The sequence below is a fragment of the Fulmarus glacialis genome, unplaced genomic scaffold (assembly GCF_000690835.1).
Source record: "Fulmarus glacialis isolate BGI_N327 unplaced genomic scaffold, ASM69083v1 scaffold35592, whole genome shotgun sequence".
NCBI lineage: Eukaryota > Metazoa > Chordata > Aves > Procellariiformes > Procellariidae > Fulmarus > Fulmarus glacialis.
In genome coordinates, this window is record NW_009200347.1 from 1 (window position 1) to 16,736 (window position 16,736).

The window sequence follows — 16,736 nt, forward strand, 5'->3', positions numbered from 1 at the left end:
CGGGGAGGGCGCTGCGCCGAGGCTGCGGGGGATCGGGGAGAGAAAAGTGGCCCCCAGCGGAGAGGTGCCCGCCCGGGCAGAGGGCAACCGGGCCGGGCGAGGGGGCTGCACGCGCTCCTAGCCCTCTTCCTCGGCTGCCGTCCCCGCCATGCTAGACCCGGCATTGCTGTCCAGCTGCCTCAATGTTCGTTTTAACAAGCCACCACAATTGCTTCCCTTTTCCTTAGCTGTGTTGCCCGCCCTCACACCTCCCTGGGCACGCAGAAGAGAGCCTCGGATCTTGCACACTGGCCTCCTGGCACCTGGCTGTGGCTCACTGCAGGATGGAAGTGTGTCTAGAGCTCTCATGAGCTGTGGACATTAAAAGATTTCAAGGACATTTCCCCCCATTCATCCCAGTTATGTCCCCTGCTAAAATAGGTTAACGGTGTCTAATTAACCACTGCACATTGTCATGCTGCATAAAGATAGCATCCTGGCTGTTCTCTGAGCCCTGCTACTTTATCTCCATTTAGATCTCCGTGGTAGTGCATTAAATGAGAAAGAAACAGTTTAACAGAGATGATGTCTACATCAGAACTGCCTTTCACCCTTCAGCACAGGAGTTGAAGGCAGCTCCGAGGCAGCTCAGCTGTACATTAAGGGTGTTGGGGGGGAAAGCCTCGGTTTTGAGGTTTAACCCCCTCTCATTAATGTGGAGGGAGGATTCTTTCTGGCCAGAACTGAGCAAAGACAACACTCAAGAGCGAGATCAGATCTATATCCTCTGCCCCAGGACACAGCTAAGTGAGAAATAGGTATTCTGTACTAGGAGTTACATTACATGGGGTTACCTGGGGTCTGTCGGGGTCTTCTGCCCAGTTTCTCAGCTATTCAACACCCTGAAATAGAGAGGGGGTTGGCAGCTGGCCAAAGCCAGAGGAAATATTCTGGGATTTTGGTTATGTTTGGGAGCACAGACAGCCTTGCAGTGAAAGGGAGTTTAAACGGAGCGGTCCAGGTGATGGGGTTGTTCTTTGGCCCTCCAGATGCAATGGGCTTATCAGAAGAAACGAAAGGAACAGAGGTATCGCTGTCTCACAAAAACTGGGGGTGGCTGGTGTATAATACAGCAGGCTGAATGCATTTCTGAGCACTGCTCCCAGGATTGTATTGTTTTGTTTGCCCTTACTTGAGTGGGTGTATCTATAGTCCATACATAATTGCTTGTTTTGTAGGCACTTGTTGCTACCCTCCCTAGGCTGTGCCTGCTGCTGGAGCAAACAAACCAGGGCAGTGCACTTCTTGTTGCTGAGAACGTGAGAAAAGAGTAGGAAATCTGTCTATGCTGGCTTGAGTTTACAGTCTGGTTTTTTCCATGTCTGCTTTCACTCACCACTAGAAAGCTGTGCCCATGTGGTGAATGAAGAGGATGCTGTGTACCCAGGCCTGATATTCCTGAAGGATGAAATGTTGGTCTCAACATGTTGCAATTGGCATTGATATGCTGAGCCAGTTCTCAGGAAGGGTGCTTAAATCAGTGTGATAACTTCATGAAGAATGCCTGCGGGGCTTCCCATAGCACCTGGAGAGCAAAGAGACAAGCAGGTGACTGGTTCTGCAGGAATAGTATCTCCATGTATAGCTTGGCCCTCGGCTAAGCTTATGGAATGGACAGGGTTGGAGGTAGCACACCTTTTGAGGATCTGTTATGACTTCCCTTACTGCCTTGAAGGTTTTTGACCTTAGGACACAAGGCAAAGCTTGTCTTTTGTTAGGTGGATTTAAGTAATGCAATTGGGCCAAAAAAGCAAAAGATTAGTCAGGAACAAACCAAAAATATTTTGTGATTTTTTTTTCCAGTCTGAACAAGGAATGGAAAAAGTAATTTGGCATCAAATAAAATGAAAGGAAGCCTTATAAAAAAAGAAAGGAAATGGTAGGCTGGTTGGTATCTTCTTTACCTAACAGCTCAATCATTAAGGCCACAGAGAGTGTAAAACATGCAATTCCTTCCTGTGCTCGAGAAGTTTCATACTATATTTCCAGGATAGTTCTCTACCTGTGAGCTTATCAGCTGGTTTGAAATGCCAGTTTCATCAAATAATGCTATTCCAAATCATATATTAACAACCATATCTAGTACAGGTGACTGGAAGCAGATGTCTCACCTAATCAGAACAACAGTCATTTCTAGCTCCTGCTCTAGTGCCATTGGTATTCAAATGCTCTGTATAAACCACAGTACTGTCAGCATGAGAGACTGGCATCACCCACTGCCACCTTCGGACCTTGTGGCATAGGGACTAGGGTGTTCTCCTGCGGGGGCTGACCGTGGGGCTTTAGCTTGCCCTAGGGAGAGGAAGGAACTGTCTTGTTTGACAGGAGAGTGTTCTAACGCCTGGGCTCTGGGATTGAAGGGGTCAGTACTATTCTCCCCTCCTGGTTTATGAATTTGTTCCCCAAATTTCTATTTTTTCCAATATAGTGCAGCTATTTCATAATGAAATATTTGCTTATTGCCCTGAATAAGTCCTTTCCTAACACAACAAGGAAAAGTTGAGAAAGCTTTCAGTCTCAGAACATGAGTGAAGTAGTCACTGCCTCTAGGACTAACATATGACTGCCTTCCCTGTGGGCCACCTGGATATCTGTCATAACAGGGAGCTCAGGAAAAAGAAACAGAAATTGCTTACAGCGATAGCAGGAGTGACCCTCTCCTGGGAAGTATAAACATGTGGAGTGTTTCACTTCTACCTGGGGACAGGAGATGAGCAAAGATGTAAGGAGTGTGAGTACTGAGGAATAGAGTGTTATTTGGTGCTGGACAATTATCAAGAGTAACAGGATCATGCTAACAAAAGGTTAGATTGAACCTTGAGGAAATCATCGCACTGTTCAAGGCTGTGCAAAGCCATCATTCGGGATGTTTCAGCTCAGTGAGGGCAAGGCTCTGAAGACAGGGTGTGGGAAGCAGTTCTGTGAAGGCAGAAGGGAGGGATAAAATAGGATAAATCTTGCGTCATCTTTCCATCTCTGTCTGTTCAGATTCTAAACTCCAGTGAGAGCTGGTGGAGGGCTCTCTGAAGCCATCCCTTTCTTTCTCCATAGTATCAGGGGGTTCACAAGAAGTGCTTTGCCCTAGCACTGGGGAGAAGGATGGAGCTGGACAATTAGTCCTCAGTGGAAGAGCTCTTTCCTAAATTCCCCATTGCACTTCTGCCTCTTCTGATGAACAGAAGGGTGCAGATATAGCTGAAAGCCCAGATGCAGATGTCACCTACATGGCTGCAGTTATGATTATAGCAGTGGACATTACTGGGCTCAGATCACCGATTCAGCGTAATCTTTAGCTTCTCACAGACTGCAAGCTCCAGGGAGAGCAGTGGAGACAAAGGGCTTTCTTCTCATAGCTAGATATCCTCTGTGCCCTGCTCCTTGCTCTTAGAAGAATAGATTAATCACAGGAGAGCTAGATGAGGACCATAACCTGCTAGAACAGAGAGCAGATGAGGAGAGGCCTGTCCCATCTCATGGAAGTGCTTTGAAAGGAGAAGGGCAAGGCAATGAAGCAACTTCTCTTACATCTTGGTGTGTCTTGGGACAGTGCATGTGGTAGGGGAGAGACCCATATATTCTTTGTCATGGCACCCTGACTTCACGGGAGGGAAGAATATTTATTCCCAATGCATAGAGATGAAACTTCACTCTGCAAAATGGCCAAAGCAATCAGCGAGTGATGGAGTATCTGCTAAAAAGAAACCTGGCATTTAATTAACTTTTCAAAGTGCTGGTTCAGCAACCTTCATGTTTTACATTTTGAATATTGAACAAGCGTCCCTAATCGGGACTGAATTACTTCTGGGCTTGCTGGGGTGGAGAGCAAGGGAGCTGCCATTTGCCAGTGCCTCCCCGCTACGTTATTATTATGAACTCCTGTTAACTCAGCCAGATCAACCCTGATTTACTGCAGCAACAGCATGTCTGACCTGAACTTGGCCAGCTCAGGTGGGGCTCCTGACCTACAAAGGCAACCAGATAATCTTTATGCACAACCAGAGGGAGGAAGAACCTGTTGATCTCTCAGGGGTAGGTAGACAAAGCATAGCATCTTCTTCACTCCTTAATGTGCCGATCTTTCTACTCAGATAAGGCAAGCTTTACCTGCAGCTGATGCAGAGGGGATGAAAAAGTATCTGAGAAGCTAAAAAAACCAGGGAGTATGGCTCTTGCTGTATCTGGGCATGGCTGTCTTTTTGGACCCAGATGGTTCTGCTTCAATCTGATGCACTCAGGGACTTTTTGATGCACTGGTTTAATGGTCACTCAGAACTCTTTAAAGGTGCGATGTGTTATATCAGACCTGGTGTAGGAACTGTTTTGCACAATAACAGTGATATAGGGAAAGGTGCAGTTTTTTAATTTTCTTTAACCTTTTCTAAGCATAAGCCTTTCCTTGTCTTGCAGGTCAGGAAGAAAGCATGCAGAAGAAGTAGAAGAGTAAGTTCCCATTGTTGCTGAGACTTCTTCCACAACTTTTACATCTGATCTCATGGAGAAGGGACATGCGATTCTAAGCACCAGTACACCGAGAACCGGAACTTGGGAAGGGTGCAGAGCCTGGCATGAATTCATGTCATGTGTCCTGGGATGGGGCAGGGCTGGTCATTCTATAGTTCCCTGGATATGGAGTAGCTGTCTCTGTCACTCTCCTATGACAGAAAGAAGGAAAAGTAGAAAGCATCCGCTTTCCTCCCAGACCCACTCCAGACCCTACTGTCTGCAGCCTAGGGGTTTATCTCGGGTACAATGCATCTTGCTTAAGCACTCTAAACTGAGGTTTCTGCTGAGTCCAGCAATGAGGGGTATAGAAGAAGGTCAGTCTGCAGGCTAAGTGTACCTGGGAACTCTCCCCTTGACAGGCCGTGAGACTTGTGGGGTGGAAGGGGACACAACAAGATGCTTTTCTGGGCTTGCAATTGAAATTCTTTCTTCCTTGTGTTTTTCTGCAGCCATCGTCTCAGACAGCAGAGCCTGGAGGCATCAGATGATGGAGGAGGTAAGGTATCATCTACTTGACCACAAGAAGTGCCTTCATGCATGTCTGGGGGTTCTCCAGTAAAGTGAGCAGAGGCATCTTATAAGAAAATGCAAGGAAATGAACCACCATGGGGGTAAACAAATGCGGGAGCTGCTGACGTCTCCCCAGCTGCTGAATGAGGGAGAGAGAGCAAAGGAGATGGAGAGGAGGATGAGGAAGTGAACCTGTAGTCTAACTCTGGCTCTTCATTAACACAGAATGATAAAGCACCTTTAGGAAAAAGGAAAGTATCGAAGACACGCTTTTCTCTGGGATTACCTCCACATGGAGAATAGTGGACTGGGGCAAAAAGAGAGCTAAAAGAGCAATAAAAGGTTAAGAGCAGAGAAAGAAATCACAGCTGTCCTCTAGTTTAGGTGATAGTATGCTCTACTTAAAGCCTCTCTTATGTTTTATGGTAACATCCTTTTCTTGTTCCCATCAGGACAAGTGCCTGCACCACTCTCCTGGGGTCTCTGTCATGAGGCAATACTTAACTTAAAAAATCCGCTTGCCCTAACCCGAGATCATAGATCATAGATCATAAGCTAAACATAGGCACTGGTGGGTAATCCCATCCCATCCCTGTACAGGCTGCTGTGAAAACTACTGGACTCCTGACTTAGCACTAGTTTTCTTTATAGTGTATATCACCTGCTCTTCTAGGACTGGATGAGCCAAGAGAAATCTCAGGAAAAATCCACAGTATGAATTTGAGATGAGCACTAGAGAACTGTGGGGAGCATAGAAATTCATTAAAGTCTCTAGGAGCTACCTCAGTTTTCAAGGGCTAAGAATGTTATACAGTGTATGAAAAGTTGCATCTGTAAAATATCACCAGCATCAGAAGAATTACCAGAAGTCACAAAGGATCAGACATCAGTATGGTTAATGAGATTAAATGAAGACTTATTTGGGCCTTCCAGACAGATTAAGCATTGCAACATATGACTGCCAGAAGTGGCACCTTTATAGCATTGGCATCTTCAGAATAGAGTTAATTTTCCCACTGGGAAGTTTCTTGGGCTTCTTAAATTTCCGCTTATGTCACCGAGGCTGATAGTCTGTTCTGAACAGCTCTTTGATTGTTTGCATACATGCTGTCCTTCTTGTTGAACCTTGGTCTTGTATTCAGAGTATAACAACTGTCTTTGCTAACCAGGCATAAAAATGCTTGCCACATGTTTGCAGCATGTGACTTTTAGTGCTCCAAGACCTTACCAAGGGTAATAAATACAGAATAGAATTGATGCAGAATGTGGTATGAAGACGTGGCAAGTCCTAATACACTTCACTTATTTGTCTGTGCCTAACCTATGATTAACAGTTGAATTTGGATTGTTTGCAAACCAGAGTTCAGCTTTGGATTATATCTATGTGTTAGAAGAAAGATCCCACTAATCTGATTATGGTTCCTACCCAGGCAGTTTCTGGTACAGTCAAATACACTGGGTTGTGGATCTAATTTGCATATGGAAAATCTCTAAATGGATCAGTGCATTGCATGCTTGTGGTCCTATTTCTACAGGGAGATTAAGCAAGCTGTTCTGGGAGAGAAGTTTTCCATGTGGGCTCAGCAATTGCAGGGAAGAATAGTGACATATAAACAAACTCCGGAACCTGAATAAAATTACTTTTTTGAATAAGCAGAGAGATAGGAGTAACTGCCCGGTGTAGGAGGCAGGGAGTAGCATGCTGTGGCTGTGCAGTAAGTTGAGCTGTATCAGCCTCCCCTTCGCACAGAACTGCACTTGGGCTTGTGTCCTTAACTGTAACAGTAAAGCTCAGATTCTAAACGTACAAAAATCAAGACATTGGTGTTTGGATCCCCAAGGATGGGTCACGGTTATTTTGTGCTGCATAATGTGTCAGCTTGTACACCTTAATATGAACAGGCGCAGTTGCGTAATGATTGCTCCTGTCAACCAATACATTTGGATCGCCTTCCTTTAACCTATTAGAAAGCTGAGCTGTACCATTCCATTAACATTATTTGTCCCCCATCCAACCTTTTCATTAGAAGAATGAAGGACAAAACTATATGCCCTTAAAAAGGTATTCCTGTGTATTTGAAATGTGCTCAGTTGTGATAATTTATACAGCAGTAACACCCAGAGGCTCAGAATTTGGAGTCCATTGGAGAAGGTGTTAAAAAAGCATAGGGCCTGGAGAGAGCACAGTTTGGCATGTGGAGAATGGAAGGAAGAATGTACAGCCAAGTGGAGACTTTTGGGCTTGTTATGCCTTGTAGTTTCAGAAATAAAAGTAGAATGCTCTCACTGCTCTGGCCATTCATGCTGTGCATGAAATAGCATCTGATTCCTCATCTCCATGGGAGTTTGGGAGAGAAGGACAGCTGCTTCTCAGGTTGTGTGGAAAGACTGAAGTAATACGGGAAATCATAAGTGGGTGGACCAGGCAGGGACATGCACGGAACTATCTGCAATTTCAGCCATTCCTGCCAGTTGTGCAGAGAAACCCAGAAAGCGCAAGACATCCATACTGTGCAATATAAACCATTGAAATACTAGCAGTGAAGTACCTTGGCTCAGGTCGTGCTCAGAATTCATTTTCTATAATCCATATTTCTTCTTCATAGAGGCTAGTCCAGGACAAGAGAGACACTTTAAAGAGGAGCCAGTTTTGAGTTACAGGAAAGCAAAGACATGTGTTTGACTAAAAGCACCATTTGCTCCTGTAAAACTCCAGGCTGGAAAGACTGTTTTGAAAATATGCAGTGTCTCTCCAGAAATAGCTCTGGAGTGTCTAGTTGATGGATATGGAGGTTTCCTAGAGCACCCGCTGTGAGCTTAGTGCCCATCCTCCATGTACCACACTGGTCCATGCTAGTACACAGGCATAGCAAATGGATAGTGCACCTTTGCTAGGTGGATGTCTGTCCAGCTGAACCTTGTCATGGGGGGGCTCAGCTCCTCTGCATGGTGGTAAACCTGCTTTAGCAGGATTTAATGCATCACAACTCAAGGAATAATAAACCTTCACAAGCAACACAAAAGTGTTTAATTCCTAAAGGACAGGCCTAGTTGAGTCACTTTTGGCCAGGGGCAATTGGGGGCTTAATGCTGTGTATGTAGCAATCTGGGCAATCTGCGAGAGAGGAGTTTAAGGGTAATTGCTCAATTTTCTGTCCATGTCAACAGGGGAAATGGGCAGCAGTGAGCTCTGTATGGCAGGGAAACTGCATGAGATGGGAGATGTGAGACTATCAGTGGAATTTAAAATGTGCTATCTGCAGAGCACTGCTTCCTTTTCTGTAGCAGCCAAGAACTCCCAAGCGCAGACTATTCTTTGTCATGAGGTGGGAGGGAAGACAGAAAAAACAAATTCACATTGAAGGGCTTTCCCCTCCCTTTGCTCCTTTCTCCATTAGGGCAGTAGAGTCTGCTTCGACTTTGCTTAGGTATTTCATTTGGCTTTACTCTGCTTGTGTGTCTTTTTCTGGCATGCAGCTGCAAAGGGCTGTTTCCTGTTGGGATGAGAAATGTTGGCATTTCCTGCCCCCTTCCCCGCCCCCATCAGCAAACTGCTTTGTCCTTTTGGCTAAAAGTTTCTTTGTTGTTCATTTCTTGTCCACCAGTTCTGCACTGCTGAGTTGCACTCCCCCAGATGCTTGTCTCCTCACTACATTGCCCTTGGATTTTTCTCCTCAGCACTCTACAGGGGCTTGTTAGCTAAGGTTGTCATCTCTCTCTCAGCTATCCTTCCCCCATAGACTATTGCCCCATCTTCAGAACTCCCTTCCCCCCCGTCTTTCTGTTACCCTTGGGATGCATAGCTCCTAGAACAGAGCTTTTCTTGGAGGATTGGGATGTGATGTGTGATTCTCAGTCTGCAGGAACAAGGGCTTGTTATTTTAAAGCAGATAGTGTGTGTGAGTGAGACAGCTGATTGAAATGAAAGCCTGACTATGCTACACAGACAACCCGAACCTGACCTGCAGGTGAGGAAAGCTGCCAGGAGACAGTCACTAGATCTGTGCCCTCAAGGCAAAACCCCTTCCTGCCTGCTGGGAAGCCTCCTCAAGGAAGCAGAGCTGACGATTAGACCTCTCTATACAATGTCAAACCTCTAGAAGGACTTCTTACCCTTCTGGCGTGTGCTGGCAGCTCCTTTGCATTTGAACAGGATGGGAGTCCAGGCTCTGTGCACAACAGAGGAGGAAGTGGGCATATGCCATGGTCCCCACATCCTTCTGCGGAGTGATGTCTGTCTGTCAAGTGGGAGACAGCCCTCACAGGATAGCCGGCACCTGAAATTTACAGCCATAAAATATCAAACACCTCTTGAGCCACATGCAAATACGCACCGATGATGAAATTGCTCCAAACAGAGCTGAAAATAGAGTGCAGTGTGGGTTATTGTTGGCTTTATCATTCCTGATAAGGTTTGCCAGTTGCTTCCCTGGTGAGCTGCTGTTTTTACAGAACACACCAAATGCTGGTGGATTCCAGGGGTAATGAACTGCAAGTACAGCTGCATTGGCTGAGCATGAGGGTAAGAGAGGAGGGAACTTGCAGGAACAGTCAGGGATATGGCCGGTGGGTACTTCATAGGCTCAGGAGGCAGTGGTGGAGTGGTTTGGGGAGGGCTAAATGGAGGAAAAGTTCTGAGCATCCGTGAAATGGAGACAGAGTGAAAAACATGGTGTTTTGGAAGTGGTGTGAATGGGCCAAAGAGAGGGGTCTGTGGCAGAGAGTGACAGTGACTGCTGAGTTTCTGGGATTCTGCACTGTGACTTTGTGTGTGGCTCTGTCAGCACACTGCAGTCCTCCCCTTGGCTGCTGCCCTAACGCGCTACCCCAAGTCTGCGCAAGGTCGGTGAAGGGCAGACTCAGCCCCACCTGATGGTTTCCACTGAGCTGTTGGTTCAGGCCAGTTTGAACTCCTCCAGTGACTGCTGGCATTGTGATCTAGACCCTCTGGTGCTCAAGGAAAGCTCCCACCTGACAGCCACAGTGGGCAGGGGGGAGCAGAGCATATGTCCCAAGGGATATGTCTGAAGTCCTATTTGAAGCAGCAGACCACTGGCCAAGGGGCTGAGGCAGCTTAGTTGCAAGGGAGCACGCACAGCTTGTTGGGGGCTGAAAATGATGGTCTGGCTAAGCATCTTCCATCACTAAATTCTGTGATATGGTAGATACACAATCATATTGGGTCTGTGATTGCTGAGTCCATAAGTGTAGTTGACGGACTAGCTTTACCTAAAATACCCTTTAAGAAAAAGCTTTTGAAAGATGATTACAGAATTGAGACACCATCATTTAAAACTGCCTGAGGCAAACTCCTTTGAAAATTGCAGCAGTGGAGGGACAGAGAGAGAACCGCATAGCCCTTGATTGTAGTGTTGTTCCCTCAGGACCTGTCCCCCCTCCCCCCCAGTTTCTCATCTGATATGAGAGAGAGCAGCAGTAAGATTCCTCATCTGTCTTATGAAAATCCGATTCTGAGTGGCTCTGATCAAACCCAGCTGGCTGTCAGCAGTGGTGGCCTTGTGTGGAGGGAGGGAGGCTTCTGAGGAGTTGCTGGATGTGGAAGTGTCATGGGTGCTGCCGATCAAAGAGGCATTTTTTAATAAATATATATAAGAAAAAAAAAAAAAACCTAAGGATTTAGCATAAAAGAAATGTAGTTTGTCTTGTTTTTCCAGCATAACACGAAGAGGATGAAATAGAATCAGACACGCCTGCTCCTGAACATACTTCCACAGGAGCATCCTGAGAAGTTGCTTTCCCTGCCATATTAATGCTCTAATGCAAAATCACTCATCTCCAGTTGAGTGGAGGAGCATTGCTGAGGAGGGTTTTGTATTTTTCAGTTCACCATACCCTCCCTGGGCACCTCATGCCTTCTCATCTGCTGCCCCACCACCTTCTGAGTATGTTTCAGCAGGGGAATACTGCAAAGGAACAGGGAACAGCCTTTGAAAAGAGGAAAACAGATGTTACTGAAAAGGAGGGCAGGCATAGTGCTCTGTCAGGGGGCTGTTGGTAAGGCTAGGAGGTGTGTTACTACTCTAAATGCAGATAACCTCAGGAATATGGTGGACTCCAGGTCCTGAGCCTGGCCTGAGCCTGAGTCTCTCCTGTCTTCTGCTGCTGGTGAACAAACCTCTGCATTAAGAGATTCCTCATCTTTAAAGCCATCAGTGTCTGCTCTTACTTCTTGCACTATACAAGCCATGGATTACTGCCTGTTGAAGCCCTGCACTGAGCCCAGCGACTCATCTGACAGGGCTGTTTTGTATCCTGTCTCTCTTCACACATCCCAGGGGTTGAAACTGGGCAGAAGCTTTGTGTAAGTAGCAGCCTTGGGAAGTAGCAAATAAGCCTGATGCCTGTCCCCACGAAGCTCTTAGGTAAGGAAGAAGCCATGCCATGCCAAGCAGTCTGTGAAAGCACAACGCTATCGAAGCAAGTAGTGTGTCTCATGGACCACCCGACCTCCCAGCCAGTCGTCCATCTAGCTGACAGTATCATCAGATCTTGGTGGCTGAAGAAAAAATTATTTTGCGTGATGCAAGGCAAATATATAATCTTTTAAGGCAAGGCTGGTGGGTCAGTACTGAATCTGCTGCGTGACCTCCCCTAGATCCTGTGAATCCTCTGGCACCCACTCACTGGGTCACTTTTCCCATCAGCTTGGCCAGGTTGTGCTGTTACCATTCTCTTTTCAAAAGGGTGCTTTGGGACATGGGACACTCAGGTTATCTTCTGCTTGTCTCAGCATTTAAGGCAGTGTCCTAGTAGCTGTGGTACTGCTTGCTTTTCACTCTACTGTTTTCATCTCCTTCTGGCTGATGAGGAAGGTATGCTGTTCCGTATTGGCCTACTAGTAGGGCAGTTTCAGTCAGGGAAAGGCATCCCTGTGAAATTAATGTCCAAGCATCCAAAGAAGTGTTCTTTATCCTCTCCATTTGCTTGCTGCTCTCCTGAGAAAGCTTCCAAGAGGCTTCAAGCTTGTTTGTGTGTTCAGCAGAAGCTGTCTGTGTCCCTTGTTCCTTATGTTTTTTTGAAGATTTTTTTTGCCTGTTGCTTTCCACTTTTTTCTTTTCTTTTTTTTAATTCTCCATTTTTCCACTTAGAGAGAAAAATTATTTATTGCATTGAGATGCGCTAATTAAAGCCATTTTCTGGTATTTGGTTACTGAAGTGTTTGATGTCTCTCTGACAAGACCATGAAATGCACGGAGTGTCCACAGGGACAGAATTTGCTGAACACGGTGCTTTGTAAATGAGGGGACACAGTGTCGCAGCAGCTCATGAATATGAAACGCCCATGATGCTACCTCAGTGGACTTGGGAACACAGATGAATCCTGTCATGTGCTAAATGAGACCAATTTCTTTCACTTAACTTCATCTTCAATCAGACCTTCTTCCATTTGCCTGTTTAAAATTCCCCAAACGTGATGCAGAAGGTAACAGCATTCAGTAAAACAAAGTTTTGCAGCAGCAGAGATATTGTAATTATTTCAGTTTTACATTTTATGAGCAAGCAACTTAAATTAAAGTTAGTTTCATTTTTATGCCTGTTTAGTGGCAGGGGGCTGCCACGGGGCCCTGCCAGCTCAAAAAGCCACTACCCTCTTTGTGTTCTCTGGTTATGGTGGTGTGTGGAGAGGGAGGGCAGCACGGTCCCCACTGCAAGAGTGTCAGTTCTGAACTGGCCTTTGAAACGCTCACCCAGCTGGGGGAAGTGAGTCAGACTTTGTGAGATGAAGTCATTTTTTTGGGTGTCAGGGTGTTGGCTCAGGACACTCTTAAAGCAGCTCAGGCAGAAAGTAGCAACCACACTGCTGACTAACTGCAGGCCTGACCTGGGACATGCTTTCTAGATCCAGCTCTGCCACTGGTTTATTGCCTGACCTTGAACAAATTTTGTCTGTCCCCACTTATGTGCTGTCTTGTATCTAACAGAGAACTTTGTTCTTCAAGGCTAGGACCAGATCTTACTGTGAGCTTGCAGGATTTTAAGGGACCCAGCCTGCAGGTGTTGCTACTAAACCAAAAATCAGCTCCGCCTGGGAGGGGAAGCGCAACTCACCAACTTGCAGGAGCAACTGGGTATTAAGGTGGTGCAGGTTTTTCCACCTCCTGCTTCTTGCTTTCTGTGGTTGTCTTCCTCAGCTGTCAGTAAGTTATTTGCTAAGAGCTAGAAAAGGTGATGGTTACTGCACGTACTCTAATATGAACACGTAAAGCCCTCCTTTGTTGATGACTTAAAAAGCTGCGGTTCCTTGCTTATTGTTTGGCTATCTGCCTGTAGCATGGGTCACCCTCAGTCTTTCCCCTCCATCTTTTCCTCCTACCATCCACACACTTCTCCCTTATGCTATTGGTATCTTGCCATAACTTAGCCATGAAGCTCTTTTTTTGTAAGACCTAGCTCAGTCCAGCTATTGTAATAGAAATACTATTCTTACTTATATGCTGGTATTTAGATGTTCTGAGACAATCAGTTTGGTGCAGTATATTATAACTCCCCTGTTAGCCAACATTTGGTACTGGTATGGTTAGCCACCACAACATCTGCATGGATACGCTCATTTTGGTTTCATTTTTTGTTCACTCTTGTTCACCACCATCTGGGAGATGGAGGACAGTTTGCACTGCTCATCTAGCATTTGGTGCTCGCTCAGTTTTTCACTTCTCTACCATGAGCAGTTTCTAAAGCCAATATCTTGTTTCTTTATGGGCTGAGAAATCCATGGGGATTTGTGTTACTCTGTTCCCAGTCATTTTGAGCCATAAAGAGAAGTCTCATCCATTCCTCTTTAAGATCACTGCATGCACTGAGTTTTTATGTTCCCCCTTCCATCTTCTGTTGCATACATTCATTTCTTCTGCTTGCAAAACACTACCTGACGTGTGTCTACCTATTCTCCCCTCCCTTCAGCTAAAATGAAAGCAGGATACTCATTCTCTGAGTGAATGTCATTTTTAGGAGCACTCACTCTGGGAATGTTATCTGCCATATGAAACGGAGATTCAGAGGAGTTCTGTCTGGGGGAGACTGGTTGAGGCAGGTGGCATAGATAACAGTACCTTGCAGCACAGTGTTCAGAGGCCAGCTGGGAGACCAAGGTTGGTAAGATGGTTTGTACTCAATTTGTTCCCCTTTTTAATATTTTTTACCAGTAACTCAACTTTTATTTTAATGTCTTTTACCATTAGTATCATATCAGTTTGTTCTGATTTCAAAGTCTGCAGGAAAGTGGGAGAAGAACAGCTGAAGCTGTAAGATTTTCATGTTGCTTCTTAGATTTGCCGACAGTTTTCGTTAAAAACAGTTGCTATTTAAGATTATGGATGCTGCTCTCTCCAAAATGCAGCTGAGTAATGCAACCTTCTCCTCCCTCCCCAAACTCTAGAGCTAGACTGCAGAGTCACTTTTTGTTTCCAGGTTTTGAAGCTACCCCTTCTTCTCAGCTGCAAAACATTTTCTTTCTGTAATGCACAGGCTGTTTGTTCACTTCATTGCAGTGACCTGGTATCTGTGAAGGTGTTTGCTTTTGCACACAGGCAGCTCCTTAGCACGTAGGTACGTTGTACAGTCATTTCTAAAGTTTACCTGTCTGGGCACTGAATTCAGGCATGAGAGCCTGGACAGTAAAGTATATGTTGAGATTCTGCACCAAAACCACAGGCTTATCAGTGTGATGGCAAATGGTCTGAAACCCTCACACTCAACAGGAGGGAAAAAAGTGGGTCACAGAACAAAGTACACAGAGTATGGGTTTGTAATGTAACCGTGTTGTTGGAAAAAGCTGTATGAGTGCTGCAGTGCAAGACTGGGAGGACATGGTCCTGTGAACATTTCTGCATGTACTAATGTTATATGTACGTAACCTCACTGCAGCTAATGGGGATATTAAAAGTAAAGCATATGCCTACACTCTTGCAGCCCACGTGTTGCTTCCCCCTGCAGTTGACGTAGTGCCATGAGTTGGCTGTGTTACTAGAGCTTACTGGAAAAAGAGATGTAAGTCCTAAGAAGAGCAACAAAAACAATTAGGGAGCTGGAGACTGAGTGAGGGGAAAGGTTGGATCCTTGGTGATAAAGTGAGAACTGTGACACTTTGCAAACTGTACAGAGAAGAGAAGGGAGAGGGATTCTAGAGAGGTGGTACCATGGGAATTGGCAGAGGGAAGAGGAAATTATGAGTAACAAGTGAAATAAAGACCCAAATATTTCAAGGCTGATTTGCCACTGATAGCAGTTAGCCTGGGGAGCTGATATTTTCTTATAATTTGCGACATTTTTGTTCTGTTTCCTGTCAGTTTCTGACAGTCCTAAAGGGCATTGCTTCTGCCTAGAAATGGACAAAATCATCCGCAGTTTGCAGTAAGAACAAGCATGTGCTGGCCTTTATTGGAGGGGCTGGCAGGAGCCCCCAGAGCATTTCCAGCTCTTCTGTCTGAAATATTTTCAAAGCGCCTATAAAATATTGGAGCCTTGAATTTCTTTCAGAAAGAATTTCTACATGATTGATTGGATTTTGCTAATACAGAGTAGAGGTAGCACTCTGTAAGGGGTTTGGGAATGTCTCCGTGAAATTCAATGGCAATGAGATAAATCCAGCACTGGCAAATCCAGGGCTCTTTGGGAACCTGCAAAATGGAAGGGGCATCACTGATCTGGGCCCTAAGTTCACAGTTTTCTCTAGTGCAAAAAGAGATCAACAAAAGCAAAAGGGAACCAGGAAGAGGAGACCCCAGAAATAGCTGCCAAAATGAGCACCAAGTGAAGAAATTCTGTTTGCTGCAAACACCTTCCACATTTCTGCTGTCAAAAGAGGATAAGGATCTGACCTTCTCCTGCTACAGGGAATGCTGCTCTGTGGGCAAGGGCAGCTCTGTTCCCAGGTAGTTCTTCATTTAGTTGTGTTTACTGAGCAACATTCAGTCTCCTGCCGAAAAGGATAAAATAGCTCAGGAGACATTAGACTGTTTCTCATTCTCATGTTCATTTGCCTGGACCTAACATGGTACCTCTTCACAGCGCTTGATTCCTACCCTTGGACCACTCTTACCACTCTGTTCCCTCCTTGGTATTTGTTGCTTATGTACAGGGACTTTCTCCCACATTACCACTGAGCAGGTTTTACCAGCTGCCTCCACAGGTCAGTCTGTCTGTCCATGGAGATGCTTTTAGCTACAAGTTTTACCAAGAGCTGGGAGCCCCTACAGGGAAGAGCTAGCGGGTTAGCAGCTTCTTCTGTGTATTGTCCCTACAAGCAGAGGGGGGACAGATCTGCCCCAAATGCCCAGTGATGCACTTGCATGTGTCTCCTCCATCTAAGGGACAGCCTGGGGGCCTGTTGCTGCAATTTCCCTTTAAATGTCTTTGGGAAGTTTGCTGTAGTCGGAGAGCTGCTCTGCAGGCACCTGCTCCTTGGGCGGCTGGGGAGTTAGAAGGCACAGCTCTGCTGAGGCCAGCCAAGCTGTCACTGCCTTTCACTGTGGCCAGGCTCTCGCGGCAGCCCCTGTCCCGCTCAGCCTTCCACCAGGCAGCCAATTAGCGAGAAATCCCACTGTGTGGCCAGCTCCGAACGGCCACCGCGCCAAGGCCTGGGCTGACCCGTGTCCTGCCGCAGCTGGGCGAGGGCTGCCTCCCGTCCTGCTGGCCGGCAAGCCGGCGGGATGCGCAGAGGATGT

The 16,736-nt window shown here is 46.1% G+C and overlaps 1 protein-coding gene across 1 annotated transcript in view; it reads left to right on the plus strand.

Moving 5' to 3' along the window:
• Nucleotides 1–4,446: 4,446 nt before the first annotated feature.
• Nucleotides 4,447–16,736, plus strand: part of IFT43 (intraflagellar transport 43) — a gene marked incomplete at its 5' end in the record, with an annotated part of 16,741 nt that continues 4,451 nt past the window's right edge. The window contains 2 exons of the mRNA XM_009573574.1: nucleotides 4,447–4,479; nucleotides 4,992–5,038. Of these exons, the coding sequence (XP_009571869.1) occupies nucleotides 4,447–4,479; nucleotides 4,992–5,038 (80 nt within the window). The remainder of the gene's footprint in view (nucleotides 4,480–4,991; nucleotides 5,039–16,736) is intronic.